The sequence below is a fragment of the Heloderma suspectum genome, chromosome 17 (genome assembly GCF_057233095.1).
Source record: "Heloderma suspectum isolate Gila_16-S chromosome 17, 16-S_ref, whole genome shotgun sequence".
Lineage (NCBI taxonomy): Eukaryota > Metazoa > Chordata > Lepidosauria > Squamata > Helodermatidae > Heloderma > Heloderma suspectum.
In genome coordinates this window covers 3,708,509-3,732,266 of record NC_139474.1, presented here as the reverse complement: position 1 = coordinate 3,732,266, position 23,758 = coordinate 3,708,509, and the positions used below count along the sequence as shown (strand labels likewise).

Genomic DNA, 23,758 nt, shown 5'->3' with positions numbered 1-23,758 from the left:
GGAAGACCACCGCTTCATAACGCAGCACCTGCACTGCACGCAGAACTCCCCGTTCCAATCCCTGAGCTCTCCAGGCAGGGCTGGGAAAGACCTGGAGCGACGCTGCCAGCCTGTATTGACAATGCTGGGCTAGACAGACCATGGGCCTGGTTCTACATAAGGCAGCTTCATGCTGGGGAGGGGCCATCGCTCAGCAGCAGAGCCCTTGCTTTGCATGCACAAGGTCCCAGATTCAATCCCCGGCAGCTTTCCAGGCAGGGCTGCAAAAGTCTTCCAGCTGTCACCTGGAGAGCTGCCAGTCTCTGTAGACCAGGAGCAGGCAATCTGGTGCCCTCCAGTTCTTTGGCATTACAACTCCCATCCTTTGTGCTACAACTAATCCCATCGGCCATGCTGGCTAGGGCTTATGGGGATTTTACTCCAAAGCATTTGGAAGGCACCACGTTGCCACCTCCAGCTGTAGACAATTCTGCGCTAGATTGGACCAACTGACTCAGTATGTACAGGAAGTTTAATATCATGGCTTAATTTGCTGTACTCAATGGATTTGATTTAATCTCTGTCTCATGCACACACACAGGGGCTGTCCACACAACACGCAAACTCACACTCAGTGGTTGCTCATGTGTTGTTTTGAACCATGGGTTGTTCACTGAGCTGTGGGTTCATTTGTCCTGAATGCAGCCAGGGCGGCTCATTAACCATGCAGTGTGGCTCATTTTCTCGAACAAGCCACCCTGAGAAACCATGGTTTGTTGTTGGGTTGTTCAAGTGGTTAACAAGCCACACCGCATGGTTAATAAGGCACCCTGGCTGCATTCAGACAACACGATATCCCACCCTCAGGAAAACGTGCTGCGTTCAGACCACACGCTAACCCACAGTTCAGCAAACAACCCGTGGTTCAAAACAAGCAAGCCACAGTTAGCATGTCGGGTGAACAGCCCCATAGTTTGAGCATCATTTTAGGACAGTAACAACACACATTCCCTTCCAACAAAAGCCAGCTAGGTCAGGTATATTAAAATCTAAGTCCTAACTGTTTTTAAAAGAGAAGGTCTCACTCTGCAAGGTTTTATACTTCCAATTAGTGCTCAGCATAAAGCAGAGAAACTCATTCCTGCTCCACAGCATAAAGCAAAGAAATCCATGGCAGGACAATCTCTTACCAGTGGGAGGCCAAGCCCGGCCCGAGCCCAGTTGACCATCGACAGCTTCTCTCGTAGTACCGACGCTACTGGGCTGACCAGGTTGGCTGGGGGAAAGACAGGGCCCTGGCAGTTGGGGCACTGGTAGCCAGCAGGGGCGGTGTTTTTCGGCAGCTGGTTCGCCATCTCATTGAGGCAGGACCAGTGAAAGAGATCTATGCGGGAGGGGAGATGAGAGGATTTGCTGAGGGAGGAGTTGCACATCTGCAGGTATGTTTAGGAAGCACGGGGTCTCTCTGCTCTGGCTACAACTTCTTTGGAACTTAGGAGGCGGCTTTCAATCTATTAGTCATTTATTATTTATTCACAGCACTTCTATCGCACGCTTCAGTCAAAGGACTCCTAGAGTGGCTAACAAGACTCAACAATCAGACAGCTCCTGCTCTCTCAGGCTCATAATCTAAAAAGGCAGGATACACAAGGAAAGGGATTAGGAGGGAAAAGCAGGGGAAAACACGATTGTAATACCTCCGGATTCAGTTGCCCAGATGGAACCTCTGAACTGAACTCAGGTTTACGCAGCATCTATTGACCCCCTGGGTTGGCCAGTTCTTTGCTGCTCTGTTCCCCCCACCCTTCTGCAGTTTCTCTTCTTTTGAGCTCATGTCTAATCTGCTTCTTTTCCCATCCCCTCAGGGCAAGAGGTTTCCCCAGACACCTTTCTGGTGGCAGCTGGGGGAGGGAGGGGCCAGCACTGGGAGCTGGATGGTGGTAGCTCACCAAGCTGTTTCTGCTTCCTCTCAGATCAAAATTTAAAGTATCCCTGTTTTAGTGTGAAGTTAATGATATTTTATTCTATTTTTTATTGCTGGTATGATTTTTCTTCTAAGTTTATAAGCTGCCTGTGATGTAAGGATTAATAGATGGACAGCAAAGGTGGACACTGAGAGCACTTACAGTTGCAAAGAGGCTTAGGGTGCAACTCTATGCACGTTTAGACAGGAAAAAGTCCTACAGCGCCCAGCATTCCTCAGCCAGCACAGCTGCCTGGGGAATGCTGGAAATGGTAGGACTTCTATCTGTCCTAGGACTTCTCTCTGTCCACACATGCATAATATACTTCAAGCTGGAAGGATAAGCACCCACCACCTGGACTGAAGATCTTACCGCACTCGCTACATTTGAACATATCTGCTTCAGCCGTCAATATTGTATGGAAGCTTATTTAGATATATGGTCTGCAGCTTATATTAGCGCATATCTTTGAAATGGAAGTGTTCAATCCTTCCCCCCTTTTCCTTTTCTTCTCCCCTTTTGTTGTCGTTATTGTTGTTTGCAAATATATATTTTTAAGTTTATATGCTGCCTCAAGTGCAATCTATACAGAAAAACCAACTAAGAAAGTTTATAAGTAAACCAAAAAAAGCATGGAGCATTGTGTCCCAAGAATCTCAGTTCTGTATTCCTTTCGGCGCCAGGTGAAGACCTTTTTATTTTCCCAGGCATTTTAGCTTTCTAGACCTTTAGCTTTGCTGTTTTAAATCTGTATTTTATACTCCTGCACCGCTGCTAGGTTTTATTGTGGTCATATTGTTATATTGTGGTTTTAATGTTCTGTATATTTTATATTGTTTTATTGTGCGCCGTTTGGTTTTAGTTTTTGTGAACCGCCCACAGAGCTTCGGCTATTGGGCGGTATAGAAATGAAATGAATGAATGAATAATTCTGATGTTAAATGGGCCACATTTCTAGCTCTCATTCTTGTTCTGAATGTTCAAGAAAAAGGAAAGATTTTAGTTGTTTGGAGAAGGCGTATTTCACTGCAGGTTTACTGGGGGGCCCACAATGCTCCTGCCAAAGCCTAGAATAGAGGGCATCCCCCAGCAACAACCCATATGATGCTGTCTTGCTCTCCACCCTCTTTCCTAGAAATGGAAAACTTCCTGAAATTTTGAGGCCATAGGAAAAAAAGGGGCTGTTTCTGGTTTTTTTTTTTAAAAAAAGGGAAATGTTGGAAAAACTGAAACATAAGCAATACTTATTTATTTAGTGCTCTTTACAGATGTAAAGTCACTCTGTTGCTTTAAGACAGCTTTCCTCAATCTGGTGCTCTCCTGATGTTTTGGACTTTAGCTCCCATCAGCCTCATGCGGCATGGCCAATAGTCAGGAATGCTTGGCACTTGGCACCAAGTTGGGGAGGGCTGCTTTAGGAACATAAAGCAGCCTTTCTGTTCCTAAATGTATTTTATGTATGTCTTAGTTTGCTCATAAAATTATCATTATATTTTAAAACTGTTAAAATTAAATTCAGTTAGTAAATTTGTAATTATTGTCTGAATAGATGAGAACAACATTAAATGACTGCTACAGCATCAGAAACATAGGACTCTATGGAACAAAACCCAAACTGTCAAGAATGCTCACTTACTGCCAAGAATGCACAACGGTGACTCCTCATATGCTGGGAAACTGAGCATAAATGTCTTATCAGTAAAATATACATCAGATCAATAATTTTAATAAGGAATGAAAGAAATAACTACGCTGAGAATCTTACGGAGGATTAAAAACATTCTCCCCATGTCTTCATTATTTCCAGACATTTTACATCTCTAGTCTTTCTATAAAAGTGTTCTTACATAATTTTTAAGAAACCATTTTGGAGGAGTAAAGGCTGGGTAACTATCTATAAACAGCATGTCTTAGATTCTAAAAGAAAGTATTTCATAATCCAAAGCTGTTCAATTTTCCAGAAAAAAACAAAAACGGTCCTCGGAAAAAACCTGTTTCCCCGCTGTAATTTTCTGGGCCTTCACATCCCTGCTCTTTCCACAGTTAAGATTTCGCCTTCCTTGCCTGAACAAAGCCAGACAGAAAGCCACAGATCTGGGGAAGGGAGCTACTTGCATCAGACCTGTTGGGTTCTTTGGGCAGGTGTGTGCTGACCCCACACCTGGTTCCTTGAATTTATACCGTGCTTGAGAAGACAAAGGGGTTTTACTGACCATAACAGACAAGCCGGACTGTCTCTTTGGTGGAGAGAAGCGTATTGCACAGCCGACAGTTGGGGTTGTAATCGCTGTCCTGGAGCCACTGGAGGTAAGACTGGACAATGCACTGGAAGAGAGGCAAATACTTGGTAAGGGGGAATAGAATCAAGCAAAGGGGGGGAAAGGAGAGGTGGGGGAAAGAACAAGGTAAGCAATCAGACAGTGAGCAGCTCCCAGCAAGCTGCTGAAGATTGGTGTGGGCCGCCTGGAGGTTTTGAAAAGAGCCATAGCACCATAGCAGAGTGCATGGTTTGCGCACAGAATATCACAGTTAGAAGGAGCTGATGAAGCAGAGCAGGAAAGATCCTTTGAGATCCCAATCCGGCTCTCCAGGATTCCTCAAACGAATACAACGCCTTCCTCTGACCCCACCTGCTTTCCCCGAAGTTTGGTGGTTTCCTGGCTCCCTCACCCCGCAAATTTTAGAAGGTTGAAATGCTACTCGAAAGGCTTAGTTACTGGCAGTAAGACCGTTGAGCTGAAATATGCAGATATTTTGGGCCACACCCCCTTTCCCTTTGGCACCACCCCCTTTCCCTTCTGCTCCGCCCACCACTGTAATGCAGCCCCCAAATGCTTCTCCAAAATGGAGATGCCGGGGCTGGGAAAGATCTCTGCTTGAGTCCTTGGAGAGCTGCTGGGCAGGCACTGTGGATGATACTGGGCATCATGAACCAACATTCAGATAAAAACCTAACTTAAAAAGTATTTTAGCACTATGCTTTCGCGTTTCTAACTGGTGGGAGGGGGAAACTAAAACTCTACAATTAAGAATTCAAATAACACTTCCCTATAATTTTCTCCTGCGCCATCCAATTTCCCCTTTCCAAGGTCAAAGTGAATAATCCCTGCTGGCAAAGCACAACTCTCCTCTCCCCCATCTCATTTACCTTGGCATGATTAGCAACAATGCAGTTCTCGCAGACGTTCACCCGGTGCTCGAAACAGAACAAGTTGGTAACCTTCCTCTTGGGGCATTTACACAGCCCCATGGCGGATAAGTGTAGTGCTGACTCAGGACCAAAGCCGGCTGGACAAGGAGAGAGAAGTCACAGAAAAAGGGGTGACAATCATGCCTAGGTGGAGGCTTCTCAAGCCCCTGCCTGGCCAAAGCCACGGTTAAGCGACTCCCACCACCAATTTTCTTCCTTTGTTCCAGTTCCTGCAGCTTCCCAGCCAGAAGGCTCTAGAATCCGTCCTACCATTGTCTAAATCAGGGGTGGGGAGCCTCCTCAAGTTTGACGAGAGATCCCATTTCTGAGAAACTCTGGGGGCTGTATTCCAGGGGTGGGCGGGGCCAAAGGCAAAGGGGTGGAGCCAAAGCACAACAAACACCAGCATATTTCAGCTTAAAGCTCTTAGTGCCCGTAACTGAGATATCAGGAAAGGCGCTTCAACCTTCTGGAATGGGGGGAAAGGGGCGCAAAGCCCAGGAAACTACCAATCGGTGGTTGGGGAAAGGGGTCGTGGCTATCCAGGGAACCCCAAAGGGCTGGATCAGGACCCACAGCAGGCTGAATTTGGCCCAGAGACCTGAGGTTCCCCACCCCTGGTCTAAATTTTTGCTTGGCCTCACAACATTCTCCTTTCTTCTTCCAAAAGAAAGATGCCACAGGGCATTCTAACTCAACCCCCAACTAAGCACTTTATGTGCAGAATCTGCAGCTTCTCCTCCTCAACATTCTTGGTTTTTTTCCTGGCAGGGCCAGCCGGCCCTCCTTCCTTCCTTCCTTCCTTCCTTCCTTCCTTCCTAACAGAGCTTCTGTGCTTTTAACAGCTGCACAGATGAATGAAAGCCAGCAAATGATGCTTAGGAAGATGGAGATACAAGGAAGCAGAAACAACTTACTGAACCCCCGCCTTTCATGCAGCTGTTATAGGCATATGGTGGAGCTCTGCCGGAAACAAGGCTGCAATCCTATGCCCTTTTGCATAGGAATATCACCCTACTGAACTCAGTTCGGCTTACTTCCAAGTAAACATACCCAGAATTCGGTTGTTTTAAAACACTGAGCTGCTCTTTTTAAGGGCAACAAGCTTCTCTCCAGAGGGCACCAGCATTCTCATCATACCAGGCATTCTGACCTCCACTCGCACAATCCTGTGGACATTTATTTGGAAGCAAACTCTGCCCAATGAAGTGGTGATTACTCCCTTGTAATTGTGCACTGGATCGCAGCCTTAATTTTAATGAACCCATGAGTCCCAAGTTTACCACCACCACCACCTTCTTTGAAAAGAGAAGCCGGGCTTTCTGGTCTCTAGGCTATCTCGTTTACCTCCTACCTCAATGAATGCAGGAGTCCCAGTCACAATATTGACATCACCACCTCTGTCCTTCACCCCCACCCAGAAGGGAATCCAGACATTCCAGTGACAATGCCTCCCACACCAGGAAAGCGACCCAAGCGCCCTGATGACAGGAGCTCCACCCGCAGAAAGAAACCCAGGCGTCCTGGTGACATTAACTTGCCCCCCCCAAAGGAACCCAGGTGTCCTGCTGACAGTAACTCGGGATCCCAGAAAGGAACCTAGGTGACCTACTGGCAATATCTCCACCACCACCCAGAAAAAAACCCCAGGTGTCCTAGTGACAATATCTCCCCTGTCTAGAAGAGGAACCCAGGCATCCTAGTGACAATATCTCCACCGCCACCCAGAAAGGAACCCAGGCGTCCCAGTGACAATCTCTCCACCGCCACCCAGATGGGAACCCAAGCGTCCTAGTGACAATCTCTCCACACCACCCAGAAAGGAACCCAGGCGTCCTAGTGACAATCTCTCCCCTGTCTAGAAGAGGAACCCAGGCGTCCAAGTGACAATATCTCCACCGCCACCCAGAAAGGAACCCAGGCGTCCCAGTGACAATCTCTCCACCGCCACCCAGATGGGAACCCAGGCGTCCCAGTGACAATCTCTCCACACCACCCAGAAAGGAACCCAGGCGTCCTAGTGACAATCTCTCCACACCACCCAGAAAGGAACCCAGGCGTCCTAGTGACAATCTCTCCCCTGTCTAGAAGAGGAACCCAGGCGTCCTAGTGACAATCTCTCCACACCACCCAGAAGGGAGCCCAGGCGTCCTAGTGACAATCTCTCCCCTGTCTAGAAGAGGAACCCAGGCGTCCTAGTGACAATCTCTCCACACCACCCAGAAGGGGACCCAGGCGTCCTAGTGACAATCTCTCCCCTGTCTAGAAGAGGAACCCAGGGGTCCAAGTGACAATCTCTCCACACCACCCAGAAAGGAACCCAGGCATCCTAGTGACAATCTCTCCCCTGTCTAGAAGAGGAACCCAGTCGTCCTAGTGACAATCTCTCCACACCACCCAGAAGGGAGCCCAGGCGTCCTAGTGACAATCTCTCCACACCACCCAGAAGGGGACCCAGGCGTCCTAGTGACAATCTCTCCACACCACCCAGAAGGGGACCCAGGCATCCTAGTGACAATCTCTCCCCTGTCTAGAAGAGGAACCCAGGCGTCCTAGTGACAATCTCTCCACCGCCACCCAGAAGGGAGCCCAGGCGTCCTAGTGACAATCTCTCCCCTGTCTAGAAGAGGAACCCAGGCGTCCGAGTGACAATCTCTCCCCTGTCTAGAAGAGGAACCCAGGCGTCCTAGTGACAATCTCTCCACCGCCACCCAGAAGGGGACCTAGGCGTCCTAGTGACAATCTCTCCCCTGTCTAGAAGAGGAACCCAGGCGTCCTAGTGACAATCTCTCCACACCACCCAGAAGGGAGCCCAGGCGTCCTAGTGACAATCTCTTCCCTGTCTTGAAGAAGAACCCAGGCGTTCGAGTGACAATCTCTCCACACCACCAAGAAAGGAACCCAGGCGTCCTAGTGACAATCTCTCCACACCACCCAGATGGGGACACAGGCGTCCTAGTGACAATCTCTTCCCTGTCTAGAAGAGGAACCCAGGCGTCCTAGTGACAATCTCTCCACACCACCCAGAAAGGAACCCAGGCGTCCTAGTGACAATCTCTCCCCTGTCTAGAAGAGGAACCCGGGCGTCCGAGTGACAATCTCTCCACTGCCACCCAGATGGGAACCCAGGCGTCCTAGTGACAATCTCTCCACACCACCCAGAAAGGAACCCAGGCGTCCTAGTGACAATCTCTCCACCGCCACCCAGAAGGGGACCCAGGCGTCCTAGTGACAATCTCTTCCCTGTCTAGAAGAGGAACCCAGGCGTCCTAGTGACAATCTCTCCACACCACCCAGAAAGGAACCCAGGCGTCCTAGTGACAATCTCTTCCCTGTCTAGAAGAGGAACCCAGGCGTCCTAGTGACAATCTCTCCACCGCCACCCAGAAGGGGACCCAGGCGTCCGAGTGACAATCTCTCCACCGCCACCCAGAAGGGGACCCAGGCGTCCGAGTGACAATCTCTCCACCGCCACCCAGAAGGGGACCCAGGCGTCCTAGTGACAATCTCTCCACCGCCACCCAGAAGGGGACCCAGGCGTCCGAGTGACAATCTCTCCACCGCCACCCAGAAGGGGACCCAGGCGTCCGAGTGACAATCTCTCCACCGCCACCCAGAAGGGGACCCAGGCGTCCGAGTGACAATCTCTCCACCGCCACCCAGAAGGGGACCCAGGCGTCCGAGTGACAATCTCTCCACCGCCACCCAGAAGGGGACCCAGGCGTCCGAGTGACAATCTCTCCACCGCCACCCAGAAGGGAGCCCAGGCGTCCTAGTGACAATCTCTCCACACCACCCAGAAGGGGACCCAGGCGTCCGAGTGACAATCTCTCCACACCACCCAGAAGGGGACCCAGGCGTCCGAGTGACAATCTCTCCACCGCCACCCAGAAGGGAGCCCAGGCGTCCTAGTGACAATCTCTCCACACCACCCAGAAGGGGACCCAGGCGTCCGAGTGACAATCTCTCCACACCACCCAGAAGGGGACCCAGGCGTCCGAGTGACAATCTCTCCACCGCCACCCAGAAGGGAGCCCAGGCGTCCTAGTGACAATCTCTCCACCGCCACCCAGAAGGGAGCCCAGGCGTCCTAGTGACAATCTCTCCACACCACCCAGAAGGGAGCCCAGGCGTCCTAGTGACAATCTCTCCACCGCCACCCAGAAGGGAGCCCAGGCGTCCTAGTGACAATCTCTCCACACCACCCAGAAGGGGACCCAGGCGTCCGAGTGACAATCTCTCCACACCACCCAGAAGGGGACCCAGGCGTCCGAGTGACAATCTCTCCACCGCCACCCAGAAGGGAGCCCAGGCGTCCGAGTGACAATCTCTCCACACCACCCAGAAGGGGACCCAGGCGTCCGAGTGACAATCTCTCCACCGCCACCCAGAAGGGAGCCCAGGCGTCCTAGTGACAATCTCTCCACACCACCCAGAAGGGAGCCCAGGCGTCCGAGTGACAATCTCTCCACCGCCACCCAGAAGGGGACCCAGGCGTCCGAGTGACAATCTCTCCACCGCCACCCAGAAGGGAGCCCAGGCGTCCGAGTGACAATCTCTCCACCGCCACCCAGAAGGGGACCCAGGCGTCCGAGTGACAATCTCTCCACCGCCACCCAGAAGGGAGCCCAGGCGTCCTAGTGACAATCTCTCCACACCACCCAGAAGGGGACCCAGGCGTCCTAGTGACAATCTCTCCACACCACCCAGAAGGGAGCCCAGGCGTCCGAGTGACAATCTCTCCACACCACCCAGAAGGGGACCCAGGCGTCCGAGTGACAATCTCTCCACCGCCACCCAGAAGGGGACCCAGGCGTCCGAGTGACAATCTCTCCACCGCCACCCAGAAGGGGACCCAGGCGTCCGAGTGACAATCTCTCCACCGCCACCCAGAAGGGAGCCCAGGCGTCCTAGTGACAATCTCTCCACACCACCCAGAAGGGGACCCAGGCGTCCGAGTGACAATCTCTCCACACCACCCAGAAGGGGACCCAGGCGTCCGAGTGACAATCTCTCCACCGCCACCCAGAAGGGAGCCCAGGCGTCCTAGTGACAATCTCTCCACACCACCCAGAAGGGAGCCCAGGCGTCCGAGTGACAATCTCTCCACCGCCACCCAGAAGGGGACCCAGGCGTCCGAGTGACAATCTCTCCACCGCCACCCAGAAGGGGACCCAGGCGTCCGAGTGACAATCTCTCCACCGCCACCCAGAAGGGAGCCCAGGCGTCCTAGTGACAATCTCTCCACACCACCCAGAAGGGGACCCAGGCGTCCGAGTGACAATCTCTCCACACCACCCAGAAGGGGACCCAGGCGTCCGAGTGACAATCTCTCCACACCACCCAGAAGGGAGCCCAGGCGTCCGAGTGACAATCTCTCCACCGCCACCCAGAAGGGAGCCCAGGCGTCCTAGTGACAATCTCTCCACACCACCCAGAAGGGAGCCCAGGCGTCCTAGTGACAATCTCTCCACCGCCACCCAGAAGGGAGCCCAGGCGTCCGAGTGACAATCTCTCCACACCACCCAGAAGGGGACCCAGGCGTCCGAGTGACAATCTCTCCACCGCCACCCAGAAGGGGACCCAGGCGTCCGAGTGACAATCTCTCCACCGCCACCCAGAAGGGGACCCAGGCGTCCGAGTGACAATCTCTCCACCGCCACCCAGAAGGGAGCCCAGGCGTCCTAGTGACAATCTCTCCACACCACCCAGAAGGGGACCCAGGCGTCCGAGTGACAATCTCTCCACACCACCCAGAAGGGGACCCAGGCGTCCGAGTGACAATCTCTCCACCGCCACCCAGAAGGGAGCCCAGGCGTCCTAGTGACAATCTCTCCACACCACCCAGAAGGGAGCCCAGGCGTCCGAGTGACAATCTCTCCACCGCCACCCAGAAGGGGACCCAGGCGTCCGAGTGACAATCTCTCCACCGCCACCCAGAAGGGGACCCAGGCGTCCGAGTGACAATCTCTCCACCGCCACCCAGAAGGGAGCCCAGGCGTCCTAGTGACAATCTCTCCACACCACCCAGAAGGGGACCCAGGCGTCCGAGTGACAATCTCTCCACACCACCCAGAAGGGGACCCAGGCGTCCGAGTGACAATCTCTCCACACCACCCAGAAGGGAGCCCAGGCGTCCGAGTGACAATCTCTCCACCGCCACCCAGAAGGGAGCCCAGGCGTCCTAGTGACAATCTCTCCACACCACCCAGAAGGGAGCCCAGGCGTCCTAGTGACAATCTCTCCACCGCCACCCAGAAGGGAGCCCAGGCGTCCTAGTGACAATCTCTCCACACCACCCAGAAGGGGACCCAGGCGTCCGAGTGACAATCTCTCCACCGCCACCCAGAAGGGAGCCCAGGCGTCCTAGTGACAATCTCTCCACACCACCCAGAAGGGAGCCCAGGCGCGCCCCTCCCCAGCCAAGGGGCCCAGGCGCCCGGCCGCCCCCCGGGCCCCTCTCCTACCCGAGGGCGGCGAGGAGGTCTCCGGCCCGCCAAGCCGAGGGGAGGGGCGGGGCTGGCGTCGCCTGCTGGCTGGGCTGCCACGTCTCTTCCGGGAGGTCGCGCTCTGATGGCGTCACGCGGCCGCCCCAGCCTCCCCCAAGATGGCGCCGCGCCCTTTCCCTGGCGTCACTTCCGCCGAGCGGTGGCGGGCGATTCCAACGGCGAAGCGGCGCCTGAAGGGAGGCGGAAGGAGAGCGGCGCCGCTGCCCAGAGGCCGCCATGGCGGGAGGCGGAGGCCGCAGCTGCCTGGGGCGGGCCCGCTCTGCGGGGGAGGCGCGGGCAGGTGAGGGGCGATGGCGTAGTGACAGGAGCGTTATGGGGGGTGGGGGCGCTAGGGAGAGGCGCTATAGGAGGGGAGGGGCGCTATAGGAGGGGAGGGGCGCTATAGGAGGGGAGGGGGCGCTATAGGAGGGGGTTTGCTAGGGAGAGGCGTTGCAAGGGTCGTTGGGGTGCAAGAGACGTTTTGGGCGGGGGAAGGAGCATTATGGGGGGGCTGCTGTGGGGGTTTGGAGGAAGGGGCCCCCAACTATCCTTGCGGGCGGCTTGGAAGCGTCCAGGGGTGTGCGACTAGGGAGGAGGCCTAATATGCACAGAGACGGGATGAAGGGAGGATTTTAAAATTCTGATGTATTTATTCATCTTTATATATGTGCTTACTCATTCTGATTTGTTTTATAACACTGAATTGCCAGAAGGCCGTTTCCGGGGGTCGGTCATTGTGTCGCAGCAAAAACAGCAGAGAGGCTTAAGGCACCTTAAAGGCTGAATGCGTCCGGCGTCGGCTTTTGTAGAATGCAGTCTGCTTCGGCCTTCCCCCAGCCTGGTGCTGCCAGATGTGTTGGATTCCAATTCCCAGCATCCCCCCCCCAGCATAGTAGTTCTAGTCCAAGACACTAGGACTCTGCTGGACTCTGACCCAAGACACCTGGGTTCAAATTCCCTGCTTGGTCATGAAACTCACTGGGCCAGTCACTGACTTTCAGCCTGAGCTGCCTCACAGGGTTGTTGTGAAGATAAAATGGAGAGGAGGATCACATATGCTGCTTTGGACTCCTTGGAGGAAAAGGCAGGATATAAATGTAGCTAATACATATTTATATGTAATTATACAAACTCCCATCGGCCTAGCTAGCATGGAATGCTGGGAGTTGTAGTTCAAAACAGCCAGCAAGCCCCAGGTTGGGGCAGGCTAGTTGACTTCATGAGATGCCTTTAATGAAGTGGGCAATATCCAGAAAAGCTTATGCCAGGATGAATTAAGTCTTTTAAAGTGCTACAGGGCTTGCTCCTCTTTTCTTAGCAAAGTTATGCCATACCTAACATGCAATTCTATGAGTTCGCTCTTAACACTTCTCTCCCCCGAACCTGCTTTCATCCTCCCTTTCCCCCAGGTGCTGTTCCCTTTCCCCCGAGGCGAAGGTCTGAGAGGAATGTGGCTTCTACTGCTCAGCCCCTGCCACAGGGGAAACCTGGCTTGGTGGCAAGCAAAACGGTGGGCAGCCCAGTGTGCAAAAAACTTGTTGTGTTGTTGTCCTTCCATGAGGTTGGTTGGGAGGGCTGTAATGTCATGAAAGTTATAGCTGTGTTCAGAGCGTGTGTAATAAGACTGTTTGCTTTCTTTATGGAACATGGTGCTTATCTACCTGCAAAACAGGACCTTAACCACTTGTGTTTTGTGTGTGTGAGCCTCCTGCAGGTCCTTCATATCACTGTGTCTAGTCCAGGGGTGCAGAGTTTCAGGTCAGAGGGCCAAGTCTGGCCCTCTGGTATTCCCCCTTCCCCTGGCCCCACCCGTTTCCCACAAGCACCGACTATTTGGTGATTTCCCAGCATTTGTACAGTTTTCCACCATTCTAAAATGTCTCTCCTAGGCCTTTAGTTACTTGCAGTAAGAGCTTTATGCTAAAATAGGCTGGTACTTTTTTGTATTTTTGACCCAGCCATTTTCCCTTTAGCTCTACCCACCACTGCGATGGTCCCCCCAGGAGCTACTCCAATATGGAATTTAGCCCTTAGGCTGAAAGAGATTCTGGACGCCAGGTCTAGTCTCTTCAGGATGTAGGCTTATCCCAGAAGGAGGTCACCTTCTGTTTCCCATCCTACTTCATGTCAGTTTTGCTTCTGCTGTCAAAAGGGCCATTGACAAGGCGGCACCTTCATCCTCCAACAGCTTGGCAATGTGTATTTTCCCTCTTTGTGGCTAATCTTCTTGAACTTGGTCTCTGCGACCAACACACGTTTTCAATTGCTGGTGTGCTTAGTAATTCTTAGTAGTCTAGCAATCATTGGAGCCGTATAATTGTAGGTGGCCCCACTATTTGGCAAGGTGGGCTGGTGACTTGGCGGAATGGGAGGCAGGCAGATCTGACCCAGTTCCTGTTCATTTCTATGAGGTTGTGCCTGGTGTCATATGGCAGGAGGGAATGCCGCTTGGATTCACTTTGTTTGGCCTTGGGCATCAGAGCATCTTGGTCCAGTCCTGCCTTTAAGTAATAAAATGTCTTTTGGCTGAACAGCGTGCTTAATTCTAATCCAGCAGAAATCAAAACAAAATAAGATACTGCATAAATGGTTGTTTATTATTTGTGCCCTCAAAGTATGTGGTGTATTGCCAAGTAAAAGGAAAAAGACAGGTTCTTACTCCCAAGGGGCTTGCAATCCGAGATTTCAGCAAACTTAGCTATAGGTTGACTTGTTTTGCATGCAAGCGGTGTAACTCGGGTGGGGAGACTTCAGGCTTCTGGGACCTCCTTTCCTTGTTACTAGATTTTCGAGATCCACCAGCCAAAGCCCGGTACAAAAGATGCCCTTAGAATTAAAGATCTCTGAGCCAAATAATGTGTTCTGCATAGAGTGCCAGAACTGAATGGAGCTCACAGTCGCTCCAGGCAAAAATCCATTCCTGGTTTCCCCAACCTGTCTTCATTTCAGTAGTATAATTTTGGGCAGGGTGAGGGGAGTCATTTTGTTGCTGCTATTGTTAAACAATTGGGAGTCGGAAATCCTTGCTGCAATTTACTTGGAGATCGTAACTAATAGATCCCAATCTGTCTTCCTGGTGTAACTCATCCTGCTGGGATTCTTTTTCCAAACTCACTTGTGGTGTTTTCTGTCCTGTGCAGCGTCCAGTTCCGTTTGTGATGCGGACAATAACTCTGAAAAAGATTGTGCCCCGAACTCGGCAGGTATGTGGAATTTTACTAACTTGGTGGTGTTTTCCTGTGGTGCAGGGAGCCATCTATGGATGTACTCTCAGTAGTCTTGGGCTAAAAGAAGTTCTCACCACTGGCCTAGATGCTTGTGAGTCTCTGGCTTATGCTCTCAAGCCATAATATAATTTCATGAACTACTATGCGTGGAAGATTTTTTTCCCTACAGTTCTTACTTTACAAAGAAAAATAGCCTTTCATTAAAGGCTGTAAGTTCAGTTTTAGGAGAGTATATTTTTTCATTAAGTTAAGATTTCATTTTTAAAAGCAAAACTTACTACGGGTGGTTTTTAAAATAAAAATCCAATTGCTTTTTTAAAATCTGTTTTTATCCACAGGACTCTTGCACCTCTAATACCTATACAGGCTTTGGAACTGCAGCTTCTCATGCAGGGGTGGAAAAGCTGTAGCTACCAAAATATATGTTGCACAGCTATTAAAGACAAAGAAACTCTGGCTTCCATGTCACAACAACCCAAGTTTGTTTGTTTTTTTTCAAACCGTGGGTGGTTGTTAATCAAGCAGTAGCGAGCAAGTGTGCTAGTTCTTGCGTCCTGATTGCTCCTGCTACAGCTGGGTGGAGCTAAACAAACCAGGAACATCCTGCTCCTGGACTGTTGATTGTGACATGCGAACTGGGTATTCTGGGTTGGCTTACAGCTGGATTGCTTCTCTGCCAACAACTCTGTTGTTCGGCCCGTCTATTATAGAATGTTAAGTATTGCGGTAATATAAACTTTGAATTTGGAGCCTGATTTTCCCTTTGGAATGCAAGCTGGCAAATGTGGCATAAAGCTGAAACAAGAAAACTCCCAAAAATCTGCTTTCTAATTCTGGGCAAACACAAGAGAAGATCGCTAGCTGGAAGAGTCTGAACTGGATCACTGGGGCTCATCCTTTTGACAGCTCTGTCTCTGTGCTTTCATACAAGATCCATTGTAGATTTCATGTAGTTTTTCTTTTTCCAAACCAGATCAAAGAGACTGCCATAACTCCCCGCCGGAGTCCAAGGGTAAGCCTGAAGCTGTGTTTAATGAAAACGTCACACCTTTTAACCAGGGCTGCAAACTTTAATTAGCCATTGTCAGATCAGTGATGCTATGAGTGAAGGCCGCTCTTGCTCTTTTATTATTATTATTTAGGCTCTTTTGATTCGGATGTGTTATGAAAGATCATGAAAAAGGAGATATTACAGATAGCCTTTCCTTCTCAAAATGTGATGGACGGTTAATGTACAATTTAGTAATATGGATATATTTGCCATCTCAGAAAGGCACTTAACATTGAGATCTTGGTGATATCCAAATTGGTTCAAATTGATCAGTTCTAAGGCAGTCGATTAATCAACTAAACTTTCTTGAACCAGTTGGCAGCCCCATATACTGCTTTAAGCATTGTTCAATATGGAATACGATTCCTGTTTCCTCAAGGCCCCCTGTGTATTAGTTGCTGAAGGAGAGGTTTGTGTTTCTTGTCTTGTAGATCTCCTTAAAAGAAGGCAAGGAGAACACCCCTCTGAGACCCGCTAAGGGTAAGAGTCCTAGTAGAAGTGTTACCAAGACAGGATTGAAGCTCTCTCCCCCGTGCTGCTCCTCTGATCCTGAGACAGGGACCCCACTGGGAGTGACTGATGTCCTGTCTCCAGTTGGCACCAATGCACGTGACCCCCCACTGGACGATGAGCGGGACCTGGCCATGGCAAAAAGAGTTCGGCGGTCATACAGCCGCTTGGAGGTCTCCTTGAGCCACAGTTTCCAGGAAAAGCAGGAGTCCCCCTGCACTGGCCTCTCAGACACCTCCACGCCCAACCATGGCCCAGACAAGCGGCAAACTCTCTTTGGTTTTGAGAAGCTCCTGGCTCCAGGTGCGCTGGCCGACGTGTCTCCCGTGAATGCAAACACCACCCAGAAGATGGCAGCAAAGGCAACGGAGCGTAGCACCCTCTATGAGCCAGACATCAATATCCCGGGTATTTCGTTCGTCAAGGAAAAACGGAGGAAGAAAAAGACGCCACAATTCGATGTGAGTATTACATTGGACCAAGGTGGGGCAACGGGTCCTCTCGGCACCTAAAACATTGGCCATCTAGAAACCACCTGAGTACCAGTGAGATGTAAATCAAGAAGTCCCTGAGGCTCACATCTCACCTCTGCCACGAATTCACTAGGTGATGTTAGGGGAGTCCCGCTTGTCGGCCTCTGCTTCCTCTCCCGTCCCTGCTCAACCAGAAGTGTTATGCTGGAGATACTGACCTAACTTGCAAGGCTGTTGTAAGCTTAACGTGTGTGAAGTGCTTTGAGCTCTTCTCTGAAATGCTGTGTAAATGCTAAGTATTGTTATGCCACAGTCCCATACCCACAGTTCATTAATCTCTACAGAGCAGGGGCCGGAGCTCTGTGGCAGTGTCAGTCACAGCCTATTGTCACTCTTTGGCTGTGGCACAGCCTCCCCGCCACACACGCACACATGGTCTGACTTGCTGTTTTGGGTGCCCTCACCTCTGCTGCTGTGCACAGAGGCCGATGGGCCAGGCTGCCAACCCACATGCGTGCACACACAAGAATGCATACCTGAAATCAATGGGTGCCGTCAAGCCTAGCAAGCAGAAGAGAGGGCTGTGGGGGCAGCGGTGACAGGAGAGGAAGTGAAAGTGGCTCTGAAGTAGAAGAGATTTGGCAAAGCAAGAATTGGCATTGGCCGCATAAATCAGTATGCTATAAATATGGCGTTTTGCGTTTAGAAGCAAGATCCTAGCTGTTATGGCCGCAAACAGCAATCTCAAAAATGTGTGGGCAGTGTTGACTGAGACCTGAGAAGCTTGTGTGTGTGCGCTGATCAGGGCTGTCTGTGGTCAGTGCTCTGTATTGTTCTTTACCCCTCACTGTGTCTAGCAGAAGCAAAATAATTTGGTCAAATTAATTTAATTTGCATAATGCCTAGGGGCAGGTTTCAGTTCTTCTTGGGTTAAATTGGCGGAGAATTCCGACACTTTAAAAAGTGCAGCAAGCATAAAGTCTTGACATTAGCTGCACTGAAGTGCCCTATATGTTTTTAAAAGGAGCAGAACCCCTTTAGGCAGGGTTGCGTATGCCCAAATTCCATAGGGCCATAGGATACGTGAAGGAATAATGTAGATTTGCTTAACTTGCGTAATTATCCAGATTTCAGAATTTGGCTTACCTTGGTGTGTGTTTTAGTCCCTGGAGTGGGACTGTGCTTCCAGCAAATGCCTCTTTTCCTGCCTTTTCAGAAATCAGAGCTGGATGAATGGGCAGCCCAAATGAACGCTGAATTTGAAGAAGCAGAGAGATTTGACCTCCTTGTGGAATGAAGGTGCCTCCTCTACTGGAACTCAGTGTGTCGGTTGCCTGAGAGCTGTGTACATAGCCTGGGGCTTGCCAGGAGGGACTCCTCAATTCCCTAAACCTGAAAAACAGCAAATTGCTTCGCTTTCAGATAGACTTTGTGGCAAAAGGCAGCTACCCTTTCTACAAACGGTCCTCATTTGTGCCTGAAACAAATGAGAGACATTGTACAGGTCTAACTACTTGGTGATGAATTTCTTTCAGGCTGAAGGGGCGCGGGGAGGCATTGGCTGCATCCCATGTAGTAATTGCTGAACGGCAGTTTGAGCATTTTAAAAATCTTCTCTGCCTGTAATGCTAAGCAGCATCATGCTTATGTTTTCAACTTCAGTTTCACTGGGTTTTTTTAGGACTTTTAGCTAGGATTTTGCCTTTTCTGCATAGATGGCAGGTAAAGAATGACTTGTTTGTTGGAAATGCACACTGATGTATAAAGAAATTTCTTCCTTGCTTAAGTTTTTGCATCCAGTGGCTTTTAAAAACATTCTTCTGTGCACGCTTCCTAGAGAGTCATATTTACTTAGCTTAAGTGGGATGAGAAACCAGCCCCTCCTTGACCTGTCCGCTTCCTAATTTTTATGGGATAGTTAAAGGTGAGCTCACATAATCTTTTTCTCACAGTATAATGTCAGCAGCAGATTCCATGGTTGCTCATTCTGATAGTGTCCCCCGCATGGTGAGACCAGTGAAATGCTTTTGTTGCTTTTCCATGGATGTATTTCTTTTACGTTTTTGTATTTTATGCCACTTTGTGAGGGCAGTGTGCCCTAAAAGGCGGGTTAAACGTCTTTTAAATAAAATAAACATGGGCTTAACAATAACCATAGAATTTCAAAAGGCTTGCCCTCCTCTCATGATTAGTGTAGACAAACTGGAAAGCAGCCCCAACAGATTCACAGAGAGAGAATGTGCCCCCAAATGGTGGAAAATACAACTTTATTTTCAATAAAGCCCAACACATTCCAGTCCTAGTGTTTTTTTAGGGGACGTCAGGAGCTATAAAAAGGCAATACACAAAATTAAATTTCTTAAAATGAACAATAAACAGCAAATAAATTCAATACACATTGCATACGCCTCAGTACTTACTAGCTTTAAAATTCCCTTCTGAGAACTCAAGGGTGATATGTCTTCAGCTGAATAACTGGCCGGTAAAATTATTACTGAAGGCACCAGACTAAAGGAGCAATCCTATGGCCCCTAGATAGCGACTGGGGGGCCACAGGATATTTCAGATTCCTGGATCCAAGGTTGGTGACAGCGCTCTGATCTCAGCTCCAGGAATCTGCAATCCCCTCCCCCTCACAGCTGGCCCAGGGAGAACCGCACCAGCTGCCTCTCCAAGCTTGCTTTTGCGACCTTGGAGAAGGAAGTGAAGGGGGCATTTTTGTGGGCTAGGGCAGAAGGGGGCTGGAGATGCTGGCTTACAAAGTATCCCCACGCTTACAAAGTATCCCCACGCTTACAAAGTATCCCCACAAACAATTTCTTTAAAATCTGCTAACCAGTTAATGGCAGGCATATTTTTAGTCGAATAATCAGTTTAAATTGATTCATCCAACTGATTATTCAACTAAACATCACAGTTCTAGTTTGCGCAGGGCTCAAATGTATTCCAGTGAGGCTCTTGTACCAGCTCACAACTGAAAATAAATGCATTGGGGTGGGTGGGGTTTTTTTTTTTTTTTTGAGATATGGTCTGTTTACAGAGTAACATGAACGAAAAGGACAATTCCTTCCCCAGCCAGCTAATTGTCTATATATTTTAAGTCTACAGTGTGGTAATCCCTCAGGCAAGCTTTTGAGATCTATATTTGAGCAGATGGGGAGACAATGGGTGAACACAAGCCGACACTATTGTGCATACATAGGCTTGGAAGAAAACTCCGTGGCTGATACCGTGATATTAAAGTCTGTCGGCAGGGCAGTGTCCCTGGATGGAGCAGTTTGTGGGGGAAGGGGAGTGCTGCTGCAACTGGGTGTTTGCGATTGCAGTAATTTCTCCGTTGATTGAATCTGCTCAGGGCTTCTGGTCGAATTGAACTCATGCCAGTCACAGAAAAGCAACCATGTGGCAAGGCCACGCATAACCTTCCCAGTGTCCTCACAGGGAGATGGACCAAGCCATTGTCTGGGGCGGGCATGCTGATCTCTAGCAACGAGAGATCGTGCTTGGTCTAAAGGTTTCTGAGCTGTTTCTACAGGCACATTGGGGTCGGGAGGAAGTGCGCTGGATCCTTGAAGATCTGAAAATTGTGTTATTCACACACTGCTTCGCCAAAGCCACAGGGGTTGCTCTTCAAAGCCCACGAAGTATGGCTAAAAATAATCATTCCACCAGTTAAATCACATGATTGCATGACACTTTTTTCCCATGTGCTACAACGGGTCATTTTTTTTTTGTATCTTGGAACAGAAGCCAGGAAAAATGCTTTCGGGTATCTGTATTTATGTAACAGTCCTGTTAGGTGGTTATTTTTGCTGAGCCCAATACTCTCATATCCACCGTAATTTCCAGGCAAGGTTTACATTGCAGCACCTCTTGATTTGCAAACGGTAACATGCTGGGAGTGTGACTCACTGGTTGTTTGTGTATGAATGGCTGTTTACTACTGCTGCTACTTAACATCTGTTTACAGGAGCATGCTAGGCCCAGTGCAAAACACAGTTTGAGCCCCTATGGTGTAGTGGTTAGAGTGTTGGACTGGGACTTAGGAGATCCAGTTTCTAATCCCTACTTTGCCATGAAGCTCACTGGGTAACTTGGGGTCAGTCACTGACTCTCCGCCTGACCTACCTCACAGGGTTGTTATGAGGGTAAAATGGAGAGGAGGATTATATATGCTGCCTTGTGCTTCTTTGAGGAAAGCTGGGATATAAATGTAACAAACAAACGAATATCCCTGCCCAGCAAATTTGTATGCTCAAGAAAAATCCCCTGTCCATAGAGAGATAACTTGTCAGAAGGTGAGAAAGAGGCAGCTTTCTTCAAAAAGAAAATATATTCAGGAAAGCATAAGGGAGTAGGGATGTCACGGGCATCCCACTGGGGCTTGAGGCCTGGCAAGAAATTGCCGGCTCGGCTCCCTGGATGCCAGTCACCCTGCGCCAAGTCAGGCAAGCACGGGGATCCCTGATCCCGAGCCGCAAAATGGTGGCCATAAAGCGACCATTTGCACAAGGTTACCGGCCACCATTTATGTGAAAACGGCCGTTACGAAGAAGGCCAAGGCACCATTTACGCCCAGCAACTCACCCCCTGCAACGAGCAGGGGCAGGCGGCCAGTGGGGTCTGGTGAGCGACCCAGACCACAGTGAGTTTGCCCATCCCTACAAGGGAGTAGCAGTCTGGTTTTGCAATACCTGACCTTCCTGTGTCCGCATGCTACGTTCATTGTAGTGCACATCTGCTACATGTGTTATCCCTCAGCGTCACCATGCTAATCCAGTAACAGCTAGAACTACAGCAGGATTGGAGCCAGTGGCTCCAAAATGGGTCCAGAGGGCCTCGGTGAGGGAGCCCCAGCTTTGCATGCAGACGGTCCCATGTTCAATCCCCGGCATGACCAGTTAAAAGGTTCAGTTAGTAGGTGACGATGCTTCTCTTCCTTGAGCCCTTGGAGAGCTGTTGTCTGGTTGTCAGAAGAAAATACTGGTCTCAGACAAAAAGTCTGATCTGGCATAAGTCAATTTCCTGTCTACGTTTCTGTGGATGCCTGCACATCTACAGATGGTCCACAGCTTTTATCGCTGATTTCTGTTGCATGTATAAGTGTATGTATAATCTATTCCAGGGGAGGGCAGATGGTAAATCAGAATAGATCTCTGGCTGATTTGCTGTGGTGATGATTCCACATGGTTCCATGGCCCGACGAGTCCACCTAGCGAAGAGCCTTCAGTGTGGTGGCCCCCTTTCTATAGAACTCCCTGCCTATGGAGGTCAGGCAGGCACCAATGCCTCCTGAAAACATCTTTATTTCAGGAAGCCTTCCTTGAATGACCAGCCATGGTTTCTATATCATAAAGAATCGTATCTATATGATTCTATATGATATGATATCATATATCGAATCATATCATATATATTCTATATCAGAATTCTGTTTCTTTTTTTCTTTTTTTTAAAGTTTGTCTACACTAGACAAACTAGTTTTTCTTTTATTTTTTAAAAAAATAATTTTTAACATGGAGATTTATTCTTTCATTTTATCTTGTGTCTTGTTCACCACTCTGGAATCTCGCTAGATGTGGAACAGGTTATTTATTTATTTTTAATTTCATTTCTATACCACCCAATAGCCGAAGCTCTCTGGGCAGTTCATAAAAATTAAAACCACAAAGCACAGCATAAAACAATATCAAATATGAAAGCTTAAAACTACAATATAACAGTACAACCAGAATAAAACCTAGCAGCAATGCAGAGATTTAAAATACAGCTTTAAAACACCAGAGCTAAAAGACTAGGAAGCTAAAATGCTAAAATACTGGGAGGATAAAAAGGTCTTCACCTGGCACCAGAAAGAGTACAACGTAGGGGCCAGGTGAACCTCTCTAGAGAGCTCATTCCACAGCTGGGGTGCCACAGCAGAAAAGGCCCTCTTCCTGTATATAGTTATATACAACTATATAAATGTTGTAAATAAAAATTAGATCAAGGATTTCGAACTCCCATTGTTTCACGATAGCAGGAACAAAATAACACCTGAAATTAAGAAGGCTCGGGAGTAACCAGGAAGGTCTGTGAACGTCATTCAGTTCTGGTACACCAGGAGTTGGCAACTTGTGGTCCTCTAGACATTTTGGCCTACAACTCCCAGTGGCACCAGGCTGGAGACTCCCGCAGCAGGGTGACTGTTTGTTGGAGCTCACTGTTTCTTTCTGGCCGGGAGTGTTTTTAGTACCGAGCGATGGAACCTCTTTATTCAGAATGTTCCTCTGAATACTGGCTACTTGGGACAAACATGGGGGGGTAGGGTTGTTGCATTCACACCCTGCCTGTGGATACTGCTGGAAAGACGATGCAGACCAGGGTTCATTGTGCGTTACTATTTAAAAGGTGTTATACAGGTTGCAATCCAACGGTGGTGCTCAGAAGGAGGAGGAGCAGATGCCGGTGCCGACTTGCTCCCTGATTCTCTGCCCGTCAAGCAAGAAAGCAGAAGCCATGCTGGGAAAGAGACTGAGGAGCAATAGCAGCTGGTGATAATGGTGGAAAGAAGGGCAGCTCTCGGAGGGATGGAGACCATAGAGAGGGCCTTGACCAAGGATCCTCCAAACCTGGAGCTGGCAATGCCTGCTTGGGCCTAGCAAACACAACTCCTAGCTGTAACGTTGGCAAATATTCCGAATGGGAGGCTGGAAGATCCGTCTCCCGCTCAGGGTGTGGAATTGGGAGTGGGCTGCCGAGGAGAAACACATATCACAAGAACTCGGCCTGCTTCTCTGCTCGATCAGATGCTCCAGTGCCCATCATATTGACAGCTCCCCCTTTCTGCTCTGCTGAACCGGCCTGAGTGGTTAAATAAATGTGGGAGACGGGAAG

At 49.7% G+C, this 23,758-nt stretch overlaps 2 protein-coding genes across 5 annotated transcripts in view; one reads left to right on the top strand and one right to left on the bottom strand.

Annotated features, from left to right (window-relative positions):
• The window catches only part of ZFPL1 (zinc finger protein like 1), a 30,494-nt gene extending 18,746 nt beyond the window's left edge, over positions 1-11,748 (bottom strand). For 2 of the 3 annotated variants that reach the window (XR_014786235.1, XM_084823670.1), the window contains exons 1-4: positions 11,601-11,748; positions 5,092-5,231; positions 4,157-4,268; positions 1,170-1,363 (exon numbers count right to left, since the gene is read on the bottom strand). Coding sequence is in view for 2 of the 3 variants with exons in the window: in XM_084823670.1 (XP_084679796.1) it covers positions 1,170-1,363; positions 4,157-4,268; positions 5,092-5,193 (408 nt within the window). In the remaining variant the exon portion in view is untranslated. Of the gene's footprint in view, positions 1-1,169; positions 1,364-4,156; positions 4,269-5,091; positions 6,970-11,600 lie in introns of those variants that run through there. The other variant, XM_084823671.1, reaches the window with a different exon arrangement.
• Positions 11,749-11,790: 42 nt separating this feature from the next.
• Positions 11,791-23,733, top strand: CDCA5 (cell division cycle associated 5). 2 transcript variants are annotated; one of them, XM_084823673.1, is made up of 7 exons: positions 11,791-11,922; positions 13,031-13,131; positions 14,762-14,824; positions 15,822-15,860; positions 16,331-16,870; positions 18,099-18,181; positions 23,273-23,733. In XM_084823673.1, exons 1-6 carry the CDS (start codon positions 11,859-11,861, stop codon positions 18,177-18,179), a joined length of 888 nt encoding a protein of 295 aa, XP_084679799.1. In that variant the 5' UTR covers positions 11,791-11,858; the 3' UTR covers positions 18,180-18,181; positions 23,273-23,733. The 2 variants fall into 2 exon arrangements, with proteins under 2 accessions (XP_084679799.1, XP_084679798.1); XM_084823672.1 differs by lacking the exon at positions 23,273-23,733 and having other exon boundaries at positions 18,099-23,265.
• The last annotated feature ends 25 nt before the right edge of the window (positions 23,734-23,758 follow it).